Source organism: Manis pentadactyla, chromosome 12 (assembly GCF_030020395.1).
Source record: "Manis pentadactyla isolate mManPen7 chromosome 12, mManPen7.hap1, whole genome shotgun sequence".
NCBI classification, from domain to species: Eukaryota; Metazoa; Chordata; class Mammalia; order Pholidota; family Manidae; genus Manis; species Manis pentadactyla.
Genome location: NC_080030.1, coordinates 2463668 through 2480288, shown reverse-complemented (window position 1 = coordinate 2480288; position 16621 = coordinate 2463668). Strand labels below are relative to the sequence as shown.

General features: G+C 62.5%; 1 protein-coding gene across 2 annotated transcripts; it reads left to right on the top strand.

Annotated features, from left to right (window-relative positions):
* Positions 1-559: 559 nt before the first annotated feature.
* Positions 560-16597, top strand: LMNB2 (lamin B2). 2 transcript variants are annotated; one of them, XR_008992962.1, is made up of 12 exons: positions 560-866; positions 5953-6089; positions 9643-9799; positions 9908-10033; positions 11392-11562; positions 11640-11765; positions 11976-12196; positions 12332-12605; positions 12685-12761; positions 13246-13365; positions 13553-13663; positions 14094-16597. XR_008992962.1 is itself a non-coding variant. In XM_036890857.2 (12 exons), exons 1-12 carry the CDS (start codon positions 585-587, stop codon positions 14133-14135), a joined length of 1875 nt encoding a protein of 624 aa, XP_036746752.2. In that variant the 5' UTR covers positions 560-584; the 3' UTR covers positions 14136-16597. The 2 variants fall into 2 exon arrangements, 1 of the variants encoding a protein (XP_036746752.2); XM_036890857.2 differs by having other exon boundaries at positions 12685-12792.
* The last annotated feature ends 24 nt before the right edge of the window (positions 16598-16621 follow it).

Here is a 16621-nt window from a genome sequence, read left to right as displayed (position 1 = left end):
AACATTAGTTTCAGGTGACAACCTATTGTTCCATATATTTGTGTATATTGTGAGATGATCACGATAGGTCTAGTTAACATCCATCACCACGCAGTGACAAAATATTTTTTTCTTGCAATAAGAACTTTCAAGATCTCCTCTCTTCGCAACCTTTAAACACGCCATCCAGCATTGTTATCTATAATCGCCATGCTGTACATGACACTCGAGGACTTATTTTACAGCTGGAAGTTTGACCTTTTGATCGGCTTCACCTCATTGCCCCCTTGCCAACTACCAATTTCTGTGCCTGTGAGCTGGGTTTTTTGTTTTAGATCCCACATGTGAGACCACTGAGCGTGTTGATGGGGTTCCTTCCCACCTTTAACTTTAATAAGACCCCCCTAAAGGGAGGTAGGCTAGCAAGGGGACCCCGAGGCCCTGCGCTAAGCGGTCCAGGTCAGGTGTGAAGACAGCGGGTGGGCGTCAGCCGAGGTCGCAAGGACTGCAGCTCCCAGCGTGCCCCGCGGCCACGGACTACAAGTCCCAGGCGGCCCCGCGCCGGCGGCGGCGGCAGGCGCCATCTTGGCGAGCGGCCGGATTGAATGAGCGCGCAGAGCCGCGGCCGCCGTCCCGAACCGCGCGGGCCCCGTGCCGCCGCCGCCGACGCCGCCGCCATGGCCACGGCCACGCCGCCGCCCGGCCGCGCGGGCGGGCCCTCCACGCCGCTGTCGCCCACGCGCCTGTCGCGGCTGCAAGAGAAGGAGGAGCTGCGCGAGCTCAATGACCGCCTGGCGCACTACATCGACCGCGTCCGCGCGCTCGAGCTCGAGAACGACCGGCTGCTGCTCAAGATCTCCGAGAGGGAGGAGGTGACCACGCGCGAGGTGCGCGGCGGCGCGGGGCCCCGGGCCGGGCGGGGGGTCAGGGCGGGGTGCGCGCCGGGGGAGGGCAGGCCCGCCCTCCGAGGGTCTCCGGGGAGCTCGCGGGGCCCCGAGGGAGGGGTGCACGCTGGGGGAGGGCAGGCCCGCCCCCGAGGGATCCCACGGGGGCTATCGGCGTTCCCTGAATGCAGGGCGCATGCTGGGGAAGCCCCGCCCACCGAGGCCGGATTGAGCCCTGCCTATCGCGGGGGTTCCCAGGTGGTCTCGGGGGATCTCTGAGCGAGGGATGCGCACTGGAGTAGCCCCACCCATCGAGGGGTCCCCTGAGTGAGCGCTGCAGTCTGGGGCAGACCCACCCCTTGAGGGATCCCCAGGAGATCTTGGGGCCCCCTGTGTTGCAGGTGGAGATGGGCCAGGTCCGCGCCGTCCTATCTGGGGATCCCCGACTGAGGGGGTGTGAGCCAGGCAGTTGTGGGGAGTCTTTGGGGATGTGTTCAGGTGTCCTGGGGGAAAATTTAGGGGGAATTTTCTGGTCTTGGAGGAGACTGGGAGGCGCTAGGGGCCCTTGCTGGGTGGTGTCCCGGGGCGAGTCATGGGGTCTCAGTTCTCCTTGGGATTTTGCAGGGAGTTGGGGCTGGGCTGCGGGTCGGGCAGCAGGCTCTGTCTCCTCCTCGGGGCCTGGGGGTGCTGAAGGGAGGGGGTCTGATGCCCAGGGAAATCCCACCGGAAATTTGGGAGGCCTATGGGCTGATGGGCTCGAGCCTGGTAGGCCCCAGGGGGTGTGAGGGGAAGGGGATGTGATAACTTTGGGACCCAGAGGGGAGTTTGGGGTCCAGGTGGGCCCCAGGCTTCACTGCAAACTGACGGAGAAGGGGCTGGGTAAACCCTGCCTCTTAAAGGATGTGAGGACTGGGGGTCTGGGGGTCCTGGGTGGGGTCTGTCTTGGGCTGGAACCTGGCCGCCATCCCAATCCCATTGCAAGGGCAGCGCGTGGGAGGGCGAGTGCCTGCCGAGTGGTTCTTGCAGGCCTGATGGGCCAGCCGGGTCCTGAAGACGCGCTTGCTGCTTCCCCAGCCAGAGAATGGGCCCAGGGACAGAATTCTGGGAGGAGGGCGGTAGGAGGCTGGGCAGTCATTCCTGGGAGCCACCTACCCTCTGTGTGACCTTGGGCAAGTCACTTAACTTCTCTGTGTCTTAGGGCCTCTTCTGGAAATAATAATGCCTACGCCTCAGGCTTGTGTGTGGGGCCACATTGAGTTAATTTTGTGAAATAAAGGCAATAAAACACAGCCCTGCACCCAAAGACCCAAAGGATGTGGAGGTGCTCCGAGGGCTTTATTGCCCCTGTGCTGTTGTCGTGGGGACAGGTCATGGCCCAGAGGTGCGGCTTGGGGATTTGGGGAGAAGGTCTAGTACGCAGTGCTGTTCTAGGTTGCCTGGGGCAGGATTCAAAACAGGGTCCAGATTCTGCCTTTAATCTGTGTGCCCCTGGGCAGGCCACCCCCCCCCACCCCCCGGGAACCTTGATCTTGTTATCTGTGCAGTGGGCTAGAGTAGTCGCCTTGAAGGTGGCTGCCTGCCTCGGGATCTGGCCCAGTTCCTGTGCCAGGCACGTTTAAGTGGGTTTCTCGTCTTCTCCCAGCCTCCGCTGTCTCACCTGCAGGTGGGCACATGGCCAGCCTGCCGTCGTGGGTGCTGGGAGCGGTGCCAAGGGAACCCGAGCTGCCCCGTCTGTGTGGGCAGCTGCAGCCCTCACTGCTCAGCGGCTGGCGCTTGTTGGAATGCAGCTCATGTGTGCGAGCCAGAAAGCCTGTCCCCCAGTGAGCCCCAGGGCTGTGCATGGGCTCTAGGGGGTCTCCCAGGGTGACGGCTTGTCCCAGAGCTTGAGGGGGAGGTGATAATGCCCCTCTTAGCCGGTCAGTGGAGGGAGCTGATAACCAGCTGGAGGAGGTCGCTGGAGCAGAGCTCAGGTAGTCACGTGGGCTGTGTGAAGGGCGTGACCTGGACATGGCACAGGGGGCAAGGGGGAAGGTTCAGAGGGCAGCCTCAGCTGGGCCCCGGCCAGCTGGAGCAGGGGGAGTGGGGAGCACACGGGGGCTGGGAAGGCGGCTGTGCCAGGAGGGTCAGGCATGGGTCACGCCAGGCAGCGGTCACTTTACCTGTAGAGCAGCTTCTGGCCTGGACAGTCTGCCCCCCAGGGGACCCTGGGCAATGTCCGGGACGCTGTGGTTGTCACACTGGGGAAGCTCCTGGCATCTGTTGGGTGGGGCCAGGGAGGCTGCTCAGCCCCCACAGTGCCCAGGACACAGAGTGAACCCAGAGAGTGACCTGTCCTGAATGCCACAGGTTGAGAAGCCACTAAGGAGCTCTTTGAAGATGGCTTTTAAATGTTATAAGCGTACCACATGCAAGGGGACCCAGATAGTCCAGGTGCGTGAGGCAAAACAGAGGTTTCGCTCCTGCCCTGCCCCTGGCCTTGCCCCTGTCCGGTTCGAGCGTTCTCACACGCAGGGCTAGCTCACACGCAGGGCTAGCTCACACGCAGGACTAGCTCACACGCAGCGCTGGCCGCCTGCAGCCTCTGGCTGTTCCCACTGGACGTCAGTTGATAACCACTTTCGGTTTCTTGCAGAAATCACTGGGAGAGTTCTGGGGGCTGGAGGCTGGCCAGACCTCTGTTTGGGAAAGGTCCAGGGTGCCAGTTGTGGGAGGGAGGCACGGAGGTTTCCAGGGAGCCTCCCACACGGGTGTTAGGTTCCTCCGGGCTCCAGTTTCTTTTCCCTCACCTGCCCAGGTGTCCTGTTGCTGCTGGGAAAGTGGGGGGGCCTCCCAAGGTGGACACAGGCAAGAGGGCTGGACCGGGCTTGGGAGCCTGGGGGGCGGAAGTAGCACCAAGCTTGTGCACAGCTCTTACTTGGAGAGCTGTGGTTCTCAGCCAGGGACAGTTTTGTCCCCCAGGGACGCAGGCAACAGGAAAAGGCCACCTCGGGTCATCTGAATCTCCCCATCTGCCCACATCAACATGTGCTAACGCATTTGTCTAGTCCCTCGCAGTTGGCACTTACAGGATCCATAAAAGGCAAACGTGGCCCACGCCGTCTGTCTCCTGGTGCAGTGCCCCAGGCTCCCCAGGGCCCTGCACAGGCACAGGGGAGTAGGGTCCCGCAGGAGGACCCCTGTTAGCAGTCAGAAGGAGGCTCTGAGGTCCACTGCCCGTTCATCCTCCCCTACACAAGAATTATCTAATTGTCCCAGTGCCGTCGCTTGGGGTTGGCAGGTCCTTTCTGCAGAGGCCCAGCGCCAGAACCTTCCGCCCTGTGGGCCAGGCCGCCTCAGTCAGGAGCGCTCAGCTCGGCCCCGTAGTGGGAGAGCTGCCAGACAGAAAAAGGAATGAGCCAGGCTGTGTGCCAATAAAACTTTATTTGTAAACACTGAAGTGAATCTGTTTAATTTGCTTGTGCCACAGAAGTTGTTTTCCTTTTTCTTCTTTCCTTTTTTATGTGGAGGCAGTGCCCTCAGCCATCTGGCCTCGCAGGCTGGACAAAGGCAGGTAGCAGCCGGAAACTTTGGCCCCGTGGGCCTTGAGGTTCAGGCGTGTGTGAGGAACCTGAGCACCGCCAGAGCAGCCTGGCGCTTTCAGCGAGACACCCGAGGGGGCTGAGGGTGGGGCCGGGATGAGCAAGGCCCCGCCTCGGGTGCAGGATTTGGAGGGGGCGCTGGAAATCTGCCACAGACCTGAGCCTGCCTCAGTCCAGGCTCCTGCTAACATCCGGCACTGCAGTTTGTCCCCAGGACTCCACCCGTATCAGTGCATCGATAGCTCGGGTTCCTGTCTGTCCATCTCCGTCTGCCTCTGTTTCCCCGTCTGTGCAATGGGGCCGGGAGCCTGCACACTGGCCTGCCTGTGGGATGAAATGGCCGCGTGGGCCCAGCCACGGGGCACGGGAGTCTCAGACTGGCTGTTCAATCCCACCTCTTCCGGATTGCCTGGGTTTGCCCGGGACATTCTGGTTTTAACACCTGCGAAGCCCGTCGCTCTGGGCAAACGAGGGTGGTGGTTTCCCCACTGAGTGGTGGGTCCTCGGCAGCCCCCCTGAGCCGCTCTGCCCCAGTGGATGGGAGGGCAGGGACCTGGCTGGTGGGAGCTTCCCTGGCACCGTGTAGCTCTGTGGGAAGTGGTGCCACTTTCAAAGGTGGCAGCCCTGGGCGTGGCTCCCCGTCCACCACCTCTGTCAGCACCAGAGGGCTAAACAGCTTTATTGAGATTAAATTCCTACACACAGTTCACCCAATCAGACTACACTTCAGTGGCTTTCAGCGTATTTACAGTTGTGTACACTTGTATCTAGTTCCAGAATATTCTGTCCTCCCAAACAAAAGCCCTGTTGGCAGTCACCCCAGCACCCCCCAGCACCCAGCACCCACAAGTCCGCATTCTGTCTGTGGATCTGCCTGTTATGGACATGTTGCAGAAATGGGGTCACACGCCGTGTGGCCTGTGTGGCGTCTCACTGAGCACCATGTGTTCAGGGCCCGTCCACGTGCGGCACGTGGCAGGGCTCTGCTCCTTTCTGTGCGAGTGATACTCCACATGTGGACAGATGTGTCCATTGCAGGTGGCCCCCGGGGCTGTGGCTGCCTTCCGGCTGTGCCGATTGGTGGCTCTGGCGGGCATGCGCAGGTCTTGTGTGCCCGCGAGCCATTTCTCCCGGGTCTGTGGTCGGGAGGGAACCGCTGGCTTCTGTGGTTCCTGGGTTTGACCACCTGAGGAACCTCAGTGGCTGCGCCGCTTTCATTCCATCCATCGTTGCTGAGCTCGTTGTCTTCCATCTCCTTGGCTCTTGCTGTCCTAGTCGGGGAGGTGGTTTGGTTTCAGACACGCGTCAGCACACATGCAAGGTCCCGTGTGCCTAGATGTCGGGTCGGGTCGGGGGAGGCAAGAAGGCTGGCAGACGGGAGCTGGCACCCAGCAGGGGGTGGCCAGGGTGGCTGGGGAAGGCTCCGGTGTTAGTTGGAGCTGTGCCCGTCTGGGCCTGCCCCCGTCGGTTGGGAAGGGGTCTCCTTCACCTGGGCCTTGCTGTGCCCCCAGGTGAGTGGCATCAAGACGCTGTACGAGGCAGAGCTGGCCGACGCCCGCAGGGTGCTGGACGAGACGGCCCGGGAGCGGGCGCAGCTGCAGATCGAAATTGGGAAACTGAGAGCCGAGCTGGAGGAGGCCAACAAAAGGTGGGGCTCACGGCTGCCCGCCAGTGCCCGGTGGCCGGGGCAGAGCCGGCTCGTTGCCCTCTGTGTGGCGGGGCCCCCACGTGGTGGGCCCTGGGGTCCCCCGGGACTCGTGTGTCACCAGCCTGAGCTCCCGTGTCCCTCTTGTGCAGCGGCTGCCATGCAGACTGCCCGCTTTCCGTGGTCTCCCCTGGCATGACTGGGCCCACAGGGGCTCTCGGACCTGAGCTCTCCTGGGACAGTTGAGGGGTGGCCAAGAGCACTGTGCCCCCTGAGAGAAGGGATCGCCCCAGGTCACAGAGACAAGCCTCCCCAAAGACCCATCTCTCCACCCTGCATTTGGGAACCTCTGGTGTGCCGGCCCCTCCAACGTGGGCCCCCTGGTGGCCGTGACCCACCGCCTCACACACCTCCTGTCAGGGTGCCCCCGCCAGAGGGCCGTGGTCGGCTTCTGTCCTGGCCCGGGGACCCCAGGAGAGTCACCACGCAGGCCAGGCGGCGCAGGCAACACGAGGCCTTGCCCACTCAGCGGCGCGATCTCGCCCCTCCCGAGGAACGGGCGCGTACAGGAAGTTTGGGCAACGGTGGTGATCTGGCAGCATAAAGTCACTTACAAGTACTTAGTAAAGGCCGCTGCATGTGACCCCCGTGTGCAGACAGGCTCACCGTGACCCGGATGGTGAGCCTGCCAGGGCCGGGCCGTCACCACGTCCACCTCACGGGGGAGGCAGGCACAGGGCCCCACAGCCCTGCAGTGAGCAGGACAGGCTGCACCCTGGCTTCCGAGTCCCCACTGCTGGTCCCGCAGCCGACAGTCACCTTCACATTTTTTGATGCTTTTTGTTTTAATAGACTTGTTTTTTGGAGCAGTTTTTGGTTGACAGGGAAATGAAAGTACAGAGCCTCCCGTAGTATAAATATCTCACTGTAATCAGTGCCACATGGTTACGATTGATGAGCCAATATCGGTAATTATCATTAACCGAAGTCCACGGTTGATATGGCGGCTCATTTGTGGGTTTCGGGGAACATAATGATGCGTCCGCGCTGTCGTCACACGCAGGGTGTTACGCTGCCCGGGAAATCCCTGGGCTCCGCCTGTTCTCACTCCCCTGGCCCCTGGCTGCCGCTGAGCTCGACGCTGGCACCGTGGTTCTGCCCGTCCCAGAGCCCGCTGGAGCTGGTGCTGCAGGTGGCGCCTCCCGGGCGGACCGCCTTCCCTTAGGCACGTGTGCTGTGGGACCATGTGTAGGACCAGAGCAGAGCCACCTGGTCTTTGACAAGGAGCAGAGGCCACCTGTGCATTTTTAGAACAGCCCCATAGACCGCAGCCCATCGATTTACTAGGGTTCTGAGTTGCAGCGTGACTGGTGCTGTTTGGAGAAGGTGAGGTCTCTGTGCCCCGCCTGCAGCCCCTCCTGCACCAGCTCAGGCCCTGCAGCCCCCGCCCTGCTTGTCGCCCCTCATCTGGGCCTAGGGCTGTAGATGCTCCGTTGAAGCGGAATTCGCAAGATAGTTTAGAGAGAAACATGAGTCGGCACCCAGACAAACTTGCCAGGCCCAGCTGGCTGCGCATCTATTCTGACCCGTGCAGCACAGACTGAGGGTGGACGCCTTTCTCCGGGGCAGCGAGCCTCTCGCAGACACCTCCCCAAGTCTTGGGGTGTCCTTTGTGGTGCGATGCTGTCCCAGCTGCCAGATACCCCACATGTGGCTCCATGGCTGGGCTTGGCTGGCCCTGTTGTGACAGCTTTTTTGGGTGACGCGTGTGCCCTTCGTGAGGAGTCATCTCTCCCGGCCTGTGTTGGGTGCGGCAGTGGACAGACACCGAGAGCGGGACGGGAGTGTCCGGGCTGGGAGCTTTAGCTCAGGCTGGAAGGCTGGCTTCCTGCACGCCCGGGGCTGGGACCCCTTTCTGCCTCCAGCCATCAGCATCCACAAGTGCCTCACTCCATGGCCTCACTTCTGTTCTTTGTCTAATGAACTTTTCCAGAGCAGGGAGGTGGGGGTGCATGTCACCCCAACCCAGGGAACTTCCCGACAGGCTCCAGTGAGTGGTTTCCTTTTCCTGACAAATTTACCAGCACACGCAGGACAGAAATGCAGGTAGCCACATGGAGTGCCCAGCAGACAGTCCAGACCCCATGCAGTCCTCTGGGAGCTACTGATAGGCAGGCCATCCTGAGGGGTCAGCCTCAGCACCTTGGCACAATTGGGAAACCAGTGGTTGAGCCAGTGAGAACTCAGTGATTCCCAGTAATTCTGCAGAACCCTAATGTTAGATAAAGGTCAGTTTTCCTGCAGCCCCTGATGCCTCACACCTGTCACCCTGGCCTTGTGCTGATCTCAGCCTGGTGGGGCACCCCTCACCCCAGGGCCTTTGCACCTGCGTTTCCTCTGCCTGAACACTCTTCAGGAGTAACAGCCCGGTCCATTCCCACGCTGCCCTCGTTTGTGTCTCTGCCCAGGGCCTCGCCGGGCATGTGCACCTCCTTGCTCCCCCTCCACGCCTCGGTTGCCCTGACAGTGTGGGTTCACATCGACAGGCAGCATATTTCACTGTTGTTCCCCCCCCACGGGAAAGTTCTCCATGAGGGCAGGGGCGTCCCCTGCAAAGCTGGCACTCCGTAATGATCCCAGCTCCCCCAAACCCCTACCGAAACCCGGGCCAGGGAGGCTGGATTTGCAGCCCCACCGTTAGTGGGAGAGCCGGGACCCTGGGGCCTGAGCTCAGGAACATGGGCTTTGGGCTCCCAGGACCCTCTCGCCAGCTGTGCCACAGTGCCTGGGTGAGCGCGGTGTCCTGAGGGCTGCTGTGCAGGCCGTGGCCAGCTCAGCAGCTGAGGTCCGGTCGCTGATGCGTCCCTGGTGACTCACCCGGTGACACTGGGCTGCGTCTGGGGACGTCTGTGATGATCATGATGGGGGAGTCCTGGCATCAGGTGGGTGGGGCCCAGGTTGCCCCTGGAGAATGTCCTGCCGCTGTCAGCAGGGGCGGGGGAGACCCAAGTGTCCCCACCATTGATGGGGTGGCTCGGGTCCTGGGGGGTGGGTAAGGCCCTCCAAGAAGTTTAGAATCATGCCTAGAACCCACACTGTTTGCAGCCACATGACGGAGAATCTGCTCTCCATCCTAAATACTTAGCATTGAGATAGTTGTTACAGTTCTGGTGACCCTAAAATAGCTCTGCAAATGAGATCCACTCTTCAAAATCCAGAGTTTTTATTTGTAAGTTTAATAAATTATATGCTAGTATTTAAAAAGAATTGAGTTCTCCCCTAAATGTTCTTTCCCGTGACCAAAAATTGCAAAAAAAAAATGACATATGAACCCACCCCTTTCTCCGAGAGCTTGTGTCCGTCGGTTGGCGGCGTAGCAGTGGTGGGAGCAGGTCTGAGGAAGGGCACCTTTTGTGCCCGCAGGTGGGGCTCTGCTCCCGAGAGCTGGGCGGGGTGGCCCCAGAGCGCGTGGCGGCTCCGGCAGAGGTGACCTTGCCCTGGGGCCCTGGGCTGCCCGCCCCCCGGTCCTCGGCTGACTCCTGCGCTTGCCTCCCAGCTCCAGGAAGCGGGAGGCCGAGCTCTCGGCAGCTCAGGGCCGCGTGAAAGACCTGGAGGCCCTGTTCCACCGGAGCGAGGCGGAGCTGGCCACCGCCCTCAGCGACAAGCGTGGCCTGGAGAGCGACGTGGTGGAGCTGCGGGCCCAGCTGGCCAAGGTAGGCCCCGGGCGGCCCTGCCTGTGACAGCAGGCCTCCCGCTGGCGGGCTCCTGCGGAGCCACATGGTGCAGCAGATTGTCGCCTTGTCTCGTCCTGTGTCTCCCAGGCAGAGGACGGCCACGCTGTGGCCAGGCAGCAGCTGGAGAAGGAGACGCTGATGCGCGTGGACCTGGAGAACCGCCGCCAGAGCCTGCAGGAGGAGCTCGACTTCCGCAAGAACGTCTTCGAGGAGGTGCTTCCGGCGGGTGCGGCCCTCCATGGCTGGGGTGTCCCGGGGCCCCCATGCCGGACAACTGCGGGGTGGTGGGGGCTCCAGGCCACCCTTGGCCTGTGGCCACGTCCCACCAGTCTGCTGCTGCTGCTCTGCACGTGTTAGGAGGACACTTGTTGGGTTTGGGCCCCACCTGGATGTCCCAGAGTGACACCATCTCAGCACCCTTGACTTCCTCCCAGCTGTAAAGCCCTTTCCTGAATAAGGGCACCCTCGCAGGTCTGGGAATCAGGACGTGCACACACCTTTTGGGATCCACGCTTGACCCATGGCAGACCCTCTGACTCCCCTTGCCTGAGCACCCCTGGCCTCTCCCACGCCCGCCTCAGCCCATTGTGCTGTTATGGCCAGGGTGGATCCCGGCAGGCCGGCACAGCCCACTGGGGGAGCTGCTGCAGGCCCAATGGCCATCCACCCAAGGAGCGGTTTCCGGCTGCAGCCAGGCCCCGGAGAGCCAGAGGCCCTGGGAGGGACCCCAGCCCCCAAGGGACCCTGTGGTCTGGAAGGGCTCCCGGGGTCCCCGAGGCTCGTCAGCTCCAGGTGAACAGACTGGCTTCCCCGAGAGAGGCCCCTGATCTCGTGTCACGGTGCAGCCACACGTGGCCTGTGTGCAGAGGCGGCGGGTACTGGCGAGTGGGACGCCCCGCCTTGGGCCCACCGCCTGCACCGGCTCCGAGCGTCGGGCAGCCGTGTGTGAGGCCGGGGTGCCGGACGGCGGCCCTGTTCAGGCATCACTGTCCACCCGACTGCTGTCCTGAGGGTGGGAGCTGTGCGCCTGGGTCAGGCTCTTGGCAGGAATTCTTCCCATTAACCGTTTTAGTGAAGTACCCCACAGCATGAGACTTCAAAAAAGTGCACAGCTTGGTGGGTTTCTGTACGTTCAGAGAGTTGTGTAGCCATTGCCTCTATTTGGATTCAGAACATTCCTTTGGCCCAAAGAGAAAGCCCATCTCCATTAGCATTCTGAGGTTTTTTGTTTTTCTTTAAATCGAAATGAGATCCACACAGTATAGAATTAATGCAAAAGTGTTTGGTACGATTCCCAGCCCCGTGAGCAGCCACGGGCCCACGTTGTGGGTGGATTCGCCCGTCGTGGGGATGGTCCCACCGAGCGCCGTGTGTTCAGGCCCCGTCCACGCAGGGCCCCGCTCCTCTCCGCCCGAGTCCTGGCCCGAGTGTGGGTGGACCGCGTCACCTCCCCACCGGCCGCGGGCCGCCGGGGCGCGTGCGGACAGAGCTGGCGCGGCTCCCGGCCGGGCCCGGGCTCGGGCTCGGGCGGCCATGCGTGCGCGGCCCCGGTCACCGGTCCCTTCCGGCAGGAGGTGCGGGAGACGCGGCGGCGGCAGGAGCGCCGCCTGGTGGAGGTGGACAGCAGCCGGCAGCAGGAGCACGACCTGAAGGTGGCCCGCGCGCTGGAGGAGCTGCGCGGCCAGCACGAGGAGCAAGTGCGGCTGTACCGGCTGGAGCTGGAGCAGACCTACCAGGCCAAGGTGCGGCGCGGCCCGGCGCGCGGGGCTCCCCGGCGGCCGGCCCGGCCCAGCCCTCATGCACCGCCTGTGCCCCGCAGCTGGACAGCGCCAGGCTGAACTCCAGCCAGAGCGACAGGGCCGCCAGCGCCGCGCGGGAGGAGCTGGAGGAGGCCCGCGTGCGGCTCGAGTCCCTCAGCTACCAGCTGTCCGGCCTGCAGAAACAGGTGGGTGGCTGGCCAGGGGGTGGACGCAGCCCTGGAGACGCCGGCGAGGCCCACCCTTCCCTCCCGGGACCCCTGGCTCCCCCGGTGCCCGCTGTCTGTGCCGGGCTCATGCTGAGGGGCCCTCTGTCCCCCGGTGGGCGGGGGAGAGGCCCGGGGCCAGACGGGCGGCTTCTCCCCGTGACCCGCGAGGCCGCCCGGACCCCTCCCCAGGCAGGTGCCGCCGAGGACCGCATCCGTGAGCTGGAGGACACCGTGGCGGGGGAGCGCGACAAGTCCCGGAAGATGCTGGACGCCAAGGAGCAGGAGATGGCAGAGATGCGGGACGTGATGCAGCAGCAGCTGGCCGAGTACCAGGAGCTGCTGGACGTCAAGCTGGCCCTGGACATGGAGATCAGCGCCTACCGCAAGCTCCTGGAGGGCGAGGAGGAGAGGTGGGGTGGCGGGCCGGGCGGGGAGGGCACTGGGGACAGGGAGTGGGGGCTTGAGGGAGAGGAGACGGCCGGGGGCAGCTAGCCCGGTGGTCCTAGCCAGCCTGGGGCGCCCCCATCACCCGCGACCTCCCGCAGGCTGAAGCTGTCGCCCAGCCCCTCGTCGCGGGTCACCATCTCGCGGGCCGCCCTGAGCAGCGGCAGCAGCGTGCAGGCGTCGGGGCGCTCGGGCCGCAGCAAGCGGAAGCGTCTGGAGGCGGAGGAGCCGAGCTCGGGCCCCAGCGGCCTGGGCACAGGGGGCGGCGGCGGCGGCTTCCACCTGGCGCGGCAGACCTCCGCCTCGGGCAGCGTCAGCATCGAGGAGGTGGACCCGGAGGGCAGGTTCGTGCAGCTGAGGAACAGCTCCGAGAAGGTGAGTGGCCTGCTGGACTCGGAGGGCTGGGGGGCCCCCATCCGTGGGCTTGTGTGTCAGGCCGTGCCCCCTCTGCCAGGACCAGTCTCTGGGTAACTGGAGGATCAAGAGGCAGGTGGCAGAAGGCGAGGAGATCGCCTACAAGTTCACACCCAAGTATGTGCTGCGGGCTGGCCAGACCGTCAGGGTAGGTGGCTGTGGAAGGGCCCCGGGCTGGCTGGGGGGTGGGCGGTGGTGCGGGGCTCTGAGCACAGCTGCCGCCTGCCGTGGGTCCCCTGCGGGCCCGTGCCGCGCCATGAGACGCTCTGTGGTGCCCTCGGGGCACCTGAGTGGCGTGTCAGGGACCCACGGCAGAGGCGGGTGAGTCCAGGCAGGCGCAGGCTAGCGGGCGTCGGTCAGTGTGGGCCCTGGTGCCGATGGACCTCAGATCCCAGCACAGCCCTGTTTGCCGGATGAGTGCTGGTGGCTGCTGTGAACCTCTTTGCTTCCAATGCCCTAGCAGTCACCATGCTTGGGCAAGACCTGGCAGAGCCGAAAGGACTAGGTGTCCAGGGGGGCTGCCGTAGGAGACCTGCTCGTGGCACATGCCACGGGAGCAGAGCCAGCATTGACGGGAGGTCCTCCTGTGTCATGTCCCCAGGTGTGGGCAGCTGGTGCGGGGGTGGCCCACAGCCCCCCCTCAGCGCTCGTGTGGAAGAGCCAGGGCAGCTGGGGCACTGGCGAGAGCTCCCGCACCATCCTGGTCAACGCTGACGGGGAGGTGGGTGCCTGGCCTCAGGGTGTGGGCAGCTTCTGTTCTGGTGCTGGGGTCCCTTCTGGGTGTCCCCTGTGCAGCCCATACCATACCCAGGGCATGTACAGGGTCCTGGGGTGGAGCCCGGGCAGAGCAGCCTGACTCGGCAGCCAGCCCCCGGGGGGACGCGCATCGAGGCCCTTGTCCCATCCAGGAAGTGGCCATGAGGATGGTGAAGCAGTCCTCTGTGGTGCGGGAGGCCGAGAACGGGGAGGAGGAAGAGGACGGAGCTGACTTCGGAGAGGAGGATCTGTTCCACCAGCAGGTACAGGCCACGGACACCCACTGAGCCGCCTGGCACCTTGCCGCCGGGTCCCCAGCATCGGGGCCAAGCTGGCCTAGCCTGGTGCTTGGCACCCGGGCCACGGCCCCGCAGCTGCAGCAGCGACCGTGGGGGAGCGCTCCCCGCCCCCAAGGCCTGGCTGGCGTGTGGGCCTTGGGGTGGAGGGCGGTCTTGAGAGCTGATTGCATCTTGCGGAGGCTCTCGTTCAGCCCTGAGGGTCCTTGCTGTGGCTCTGGTGCCAGGTGTCAAAACAAAATGATGACATACCTCAGAACAGAGGCAAGGGAGACACAGACGGTTCTGGAACCAGGATGGTGGAGGTTAAAGCTGTTGGGAGGTGCTCTTCCCTGGGTGGCTCAGCCCTGGGCCCCGCCCGCCTAACTGCCACCTGTCTGTCCTCCCTTCCTTCTAGGGGGACCCGAGAACCACCTCGCGCGGCTGCCGAGTAATGTGAAGGGGCACGCCTCATCACCCATCTTTCTTTATTCAGAGCCACTGAAAATTATTTTTATATCATTGGCTTTCTTTTAGTCCTTGGTACATTTCTAGAGAATTTTTAAACTACCAGAACGTGGGGGCGGGTCTCTGCTGATCTTTGTATGGGTGGGTTTCCTGGGACCCTCCCTGTAGTGGCGCTGTCTACACTGTTTTTCTGTCCCCCGTTTCACCTCTTTGTTAAGTTTGAGCCCCAGGAAGCCAGTGGCCAGCGAGCGGGAGTGGAGGCTGGGTCCACACCAGGCTCTGAGGGGCAGTTGGCTGTACCCTGCTGTCCTCAGCTGGTGGGCTGGGCTCCTGCCCCTGGAGCCTGGAGGTGGCCAAAGCAGGCTGTGCAGGAATTCAGTAGTTGTTTATGTGAGCTTATCAGAAACCAAATTCAGAATCTGGATCCCGTCCTGGTGGGGCGCAGGGGTACCCCTGTCAGATTTTGGTGGCTGCAAACCAGACGAGATGTCGTAGGTGTGGGGGGAAGCAGGTTTCTACCGACTGGTCTGGACTTTGAGAGTTTGGGATTCCGGTGCTGCCTGTGTTGGGGTGCAGGCAGGGATTCTGGGCAGGACCTCCCGTTTCCCCTTCTGGCTGACTGATCCTTGTGTTTCGGAGCTTTCTGCAGTTGAGTTCCTCAGCCTGCAGGACCAGCAGGTCAGGGAGATAGAAGCCTGGGGAACGGGGACAGTCGTGTACTGAGACTTGTCACCAAGTAAAGGTGGAGGGGACAGTGTGGCACCCTCGAAAGTCAGTGCCTCAGGTTTCAGAGCAAGTGTAACAACCACTTCCGGCCCTCCGGTCGGGAGGAAGGTGACCTCAGGGTAAGCCACGGGATGGCCCCGCTGCTGCCGTGTTCGTACGCGTTCTCTGTGCCCTTGCTTCGTCTGTGGCCGCCTTGCTGGTGTCCCTCAGGCCCGCCAAGGCCAGTTGACTCCACAGGGTGGCCCCCCAATAAGCAGTCCAGCTTCCGGCCCCAGTGAGCCTTCTGCGTTAGCTCACCTCCCCGTTTACACCCTGTTCCGCATAGACACACACACAGAAGTTATTTTTTTAATGGATATTTATTTTTTTACATTGGTCGGGACTCAGATTGCAGGGACCCCGCCTTGGGCTCACCGTCTAGTCCCCAAGGGGCAGTGTTGAGGCTGTTTTGGTGAGCCTGCTGCCCCTGAGGGTGGGCGTTGACAAAGAACCTCTGCTGGCCTGGCCTGGGCTGGGAGCCACGGGCCTGTCCGCCTGCCTGTCCTGCTTGGGAATCGCTCATGGCGAAGGGTTAGCGGGTGGCAGCGTCACCGTGGCTGCTGCCCTGAGGCTCTACCTGCAGCCCTTCTGTTTTTGGTCCAGACTCTTTCTGTGGCTACTTGAGTCCTGGGCTGAGGACTCCCATTTCCCCTGTGGAGCGAATGCCTGACCAGACAGCCCCTCACTGAAGGTGCAGACATGCTCCACTTCTGGAAGTCCCATGCTTGCCCTGGCGGTGCACTACCCCCGCCCTTGTGTGACCTGCTCCCCCAGGCAGCTCCCCTTCCCGGCGTGGTGGCCCATGCAGAGAATGGTTGCTCTGGCAGTGAGCTGGTGGGGAACCCATGTTACGTTTGCCCTGGGTTCAGCCACTTCCTGTATATTTTGGGAATCTCAGGAGGGCTCAGGGCTGTGTCCTTGTACATGGGTCTGTGATGTGCTGACCTGGGCTCGCAGGCAAGGCTCCTGGATAGGAAGGGAGTGGGCCCTGCCCTTCCTGCAGGCCCAGGGCTGCTGCCCGAGTACCCTGCACAGCCCCAGGGGCCTGCAGACAGCTGCTCCTGGCAGATGATGCTTGTCATGCAGACCCCCTTCTCAGCCTTCCCCACTCATGTTGGTGTGGCTGGGGTCTTGGGTGGACCCAGGGAGGTGGCCTGGGCATCCTTGTCTGGTGGAGGAAGATATGCTGGACTCTGTGGCCAGTTGGCAAGTGGAGGCTGGTGATTATTTGGAAACAGCAGAATCCAATGTTAAAATGTCAACTATGGCCTGGGAAACAAATTGCGCTAGTCCTTAGACATGTTTAGCTTTAAGCCGTTTCCAGGGATGCGGAAGTGGTTCAGGCCTGGTGAACACTCGCCCCACGCCCTGCCCTACGGTGAGGCTCGCTGTGCTGCGCGCACACCCGGGACCCAGCCGTTGCATTATGTTAGCTCAGCCGGAGTCGTGCTGACATTCATCGGGACAAGGGCTGCTCCAAGGTCTTAAGTCCGCTCCCCAGGCGGAGCACCAGCGCCACTTGAGGACCCGGCTTTAGGAGCTGGGCTGGTCTTCCCCTTGGCTTCGGGTCGGTTTTTAAGGGATGCATGCCAAACGTGTTGTCTTTTTTTTTTTTCTCCAATGATTTGTAATACGCATTTTATGACTGGAACCTTTTGTACAACACTCCAATAAACACTTTGGTTTTAAGTTATGCCTGGGAGTTCACTCTGA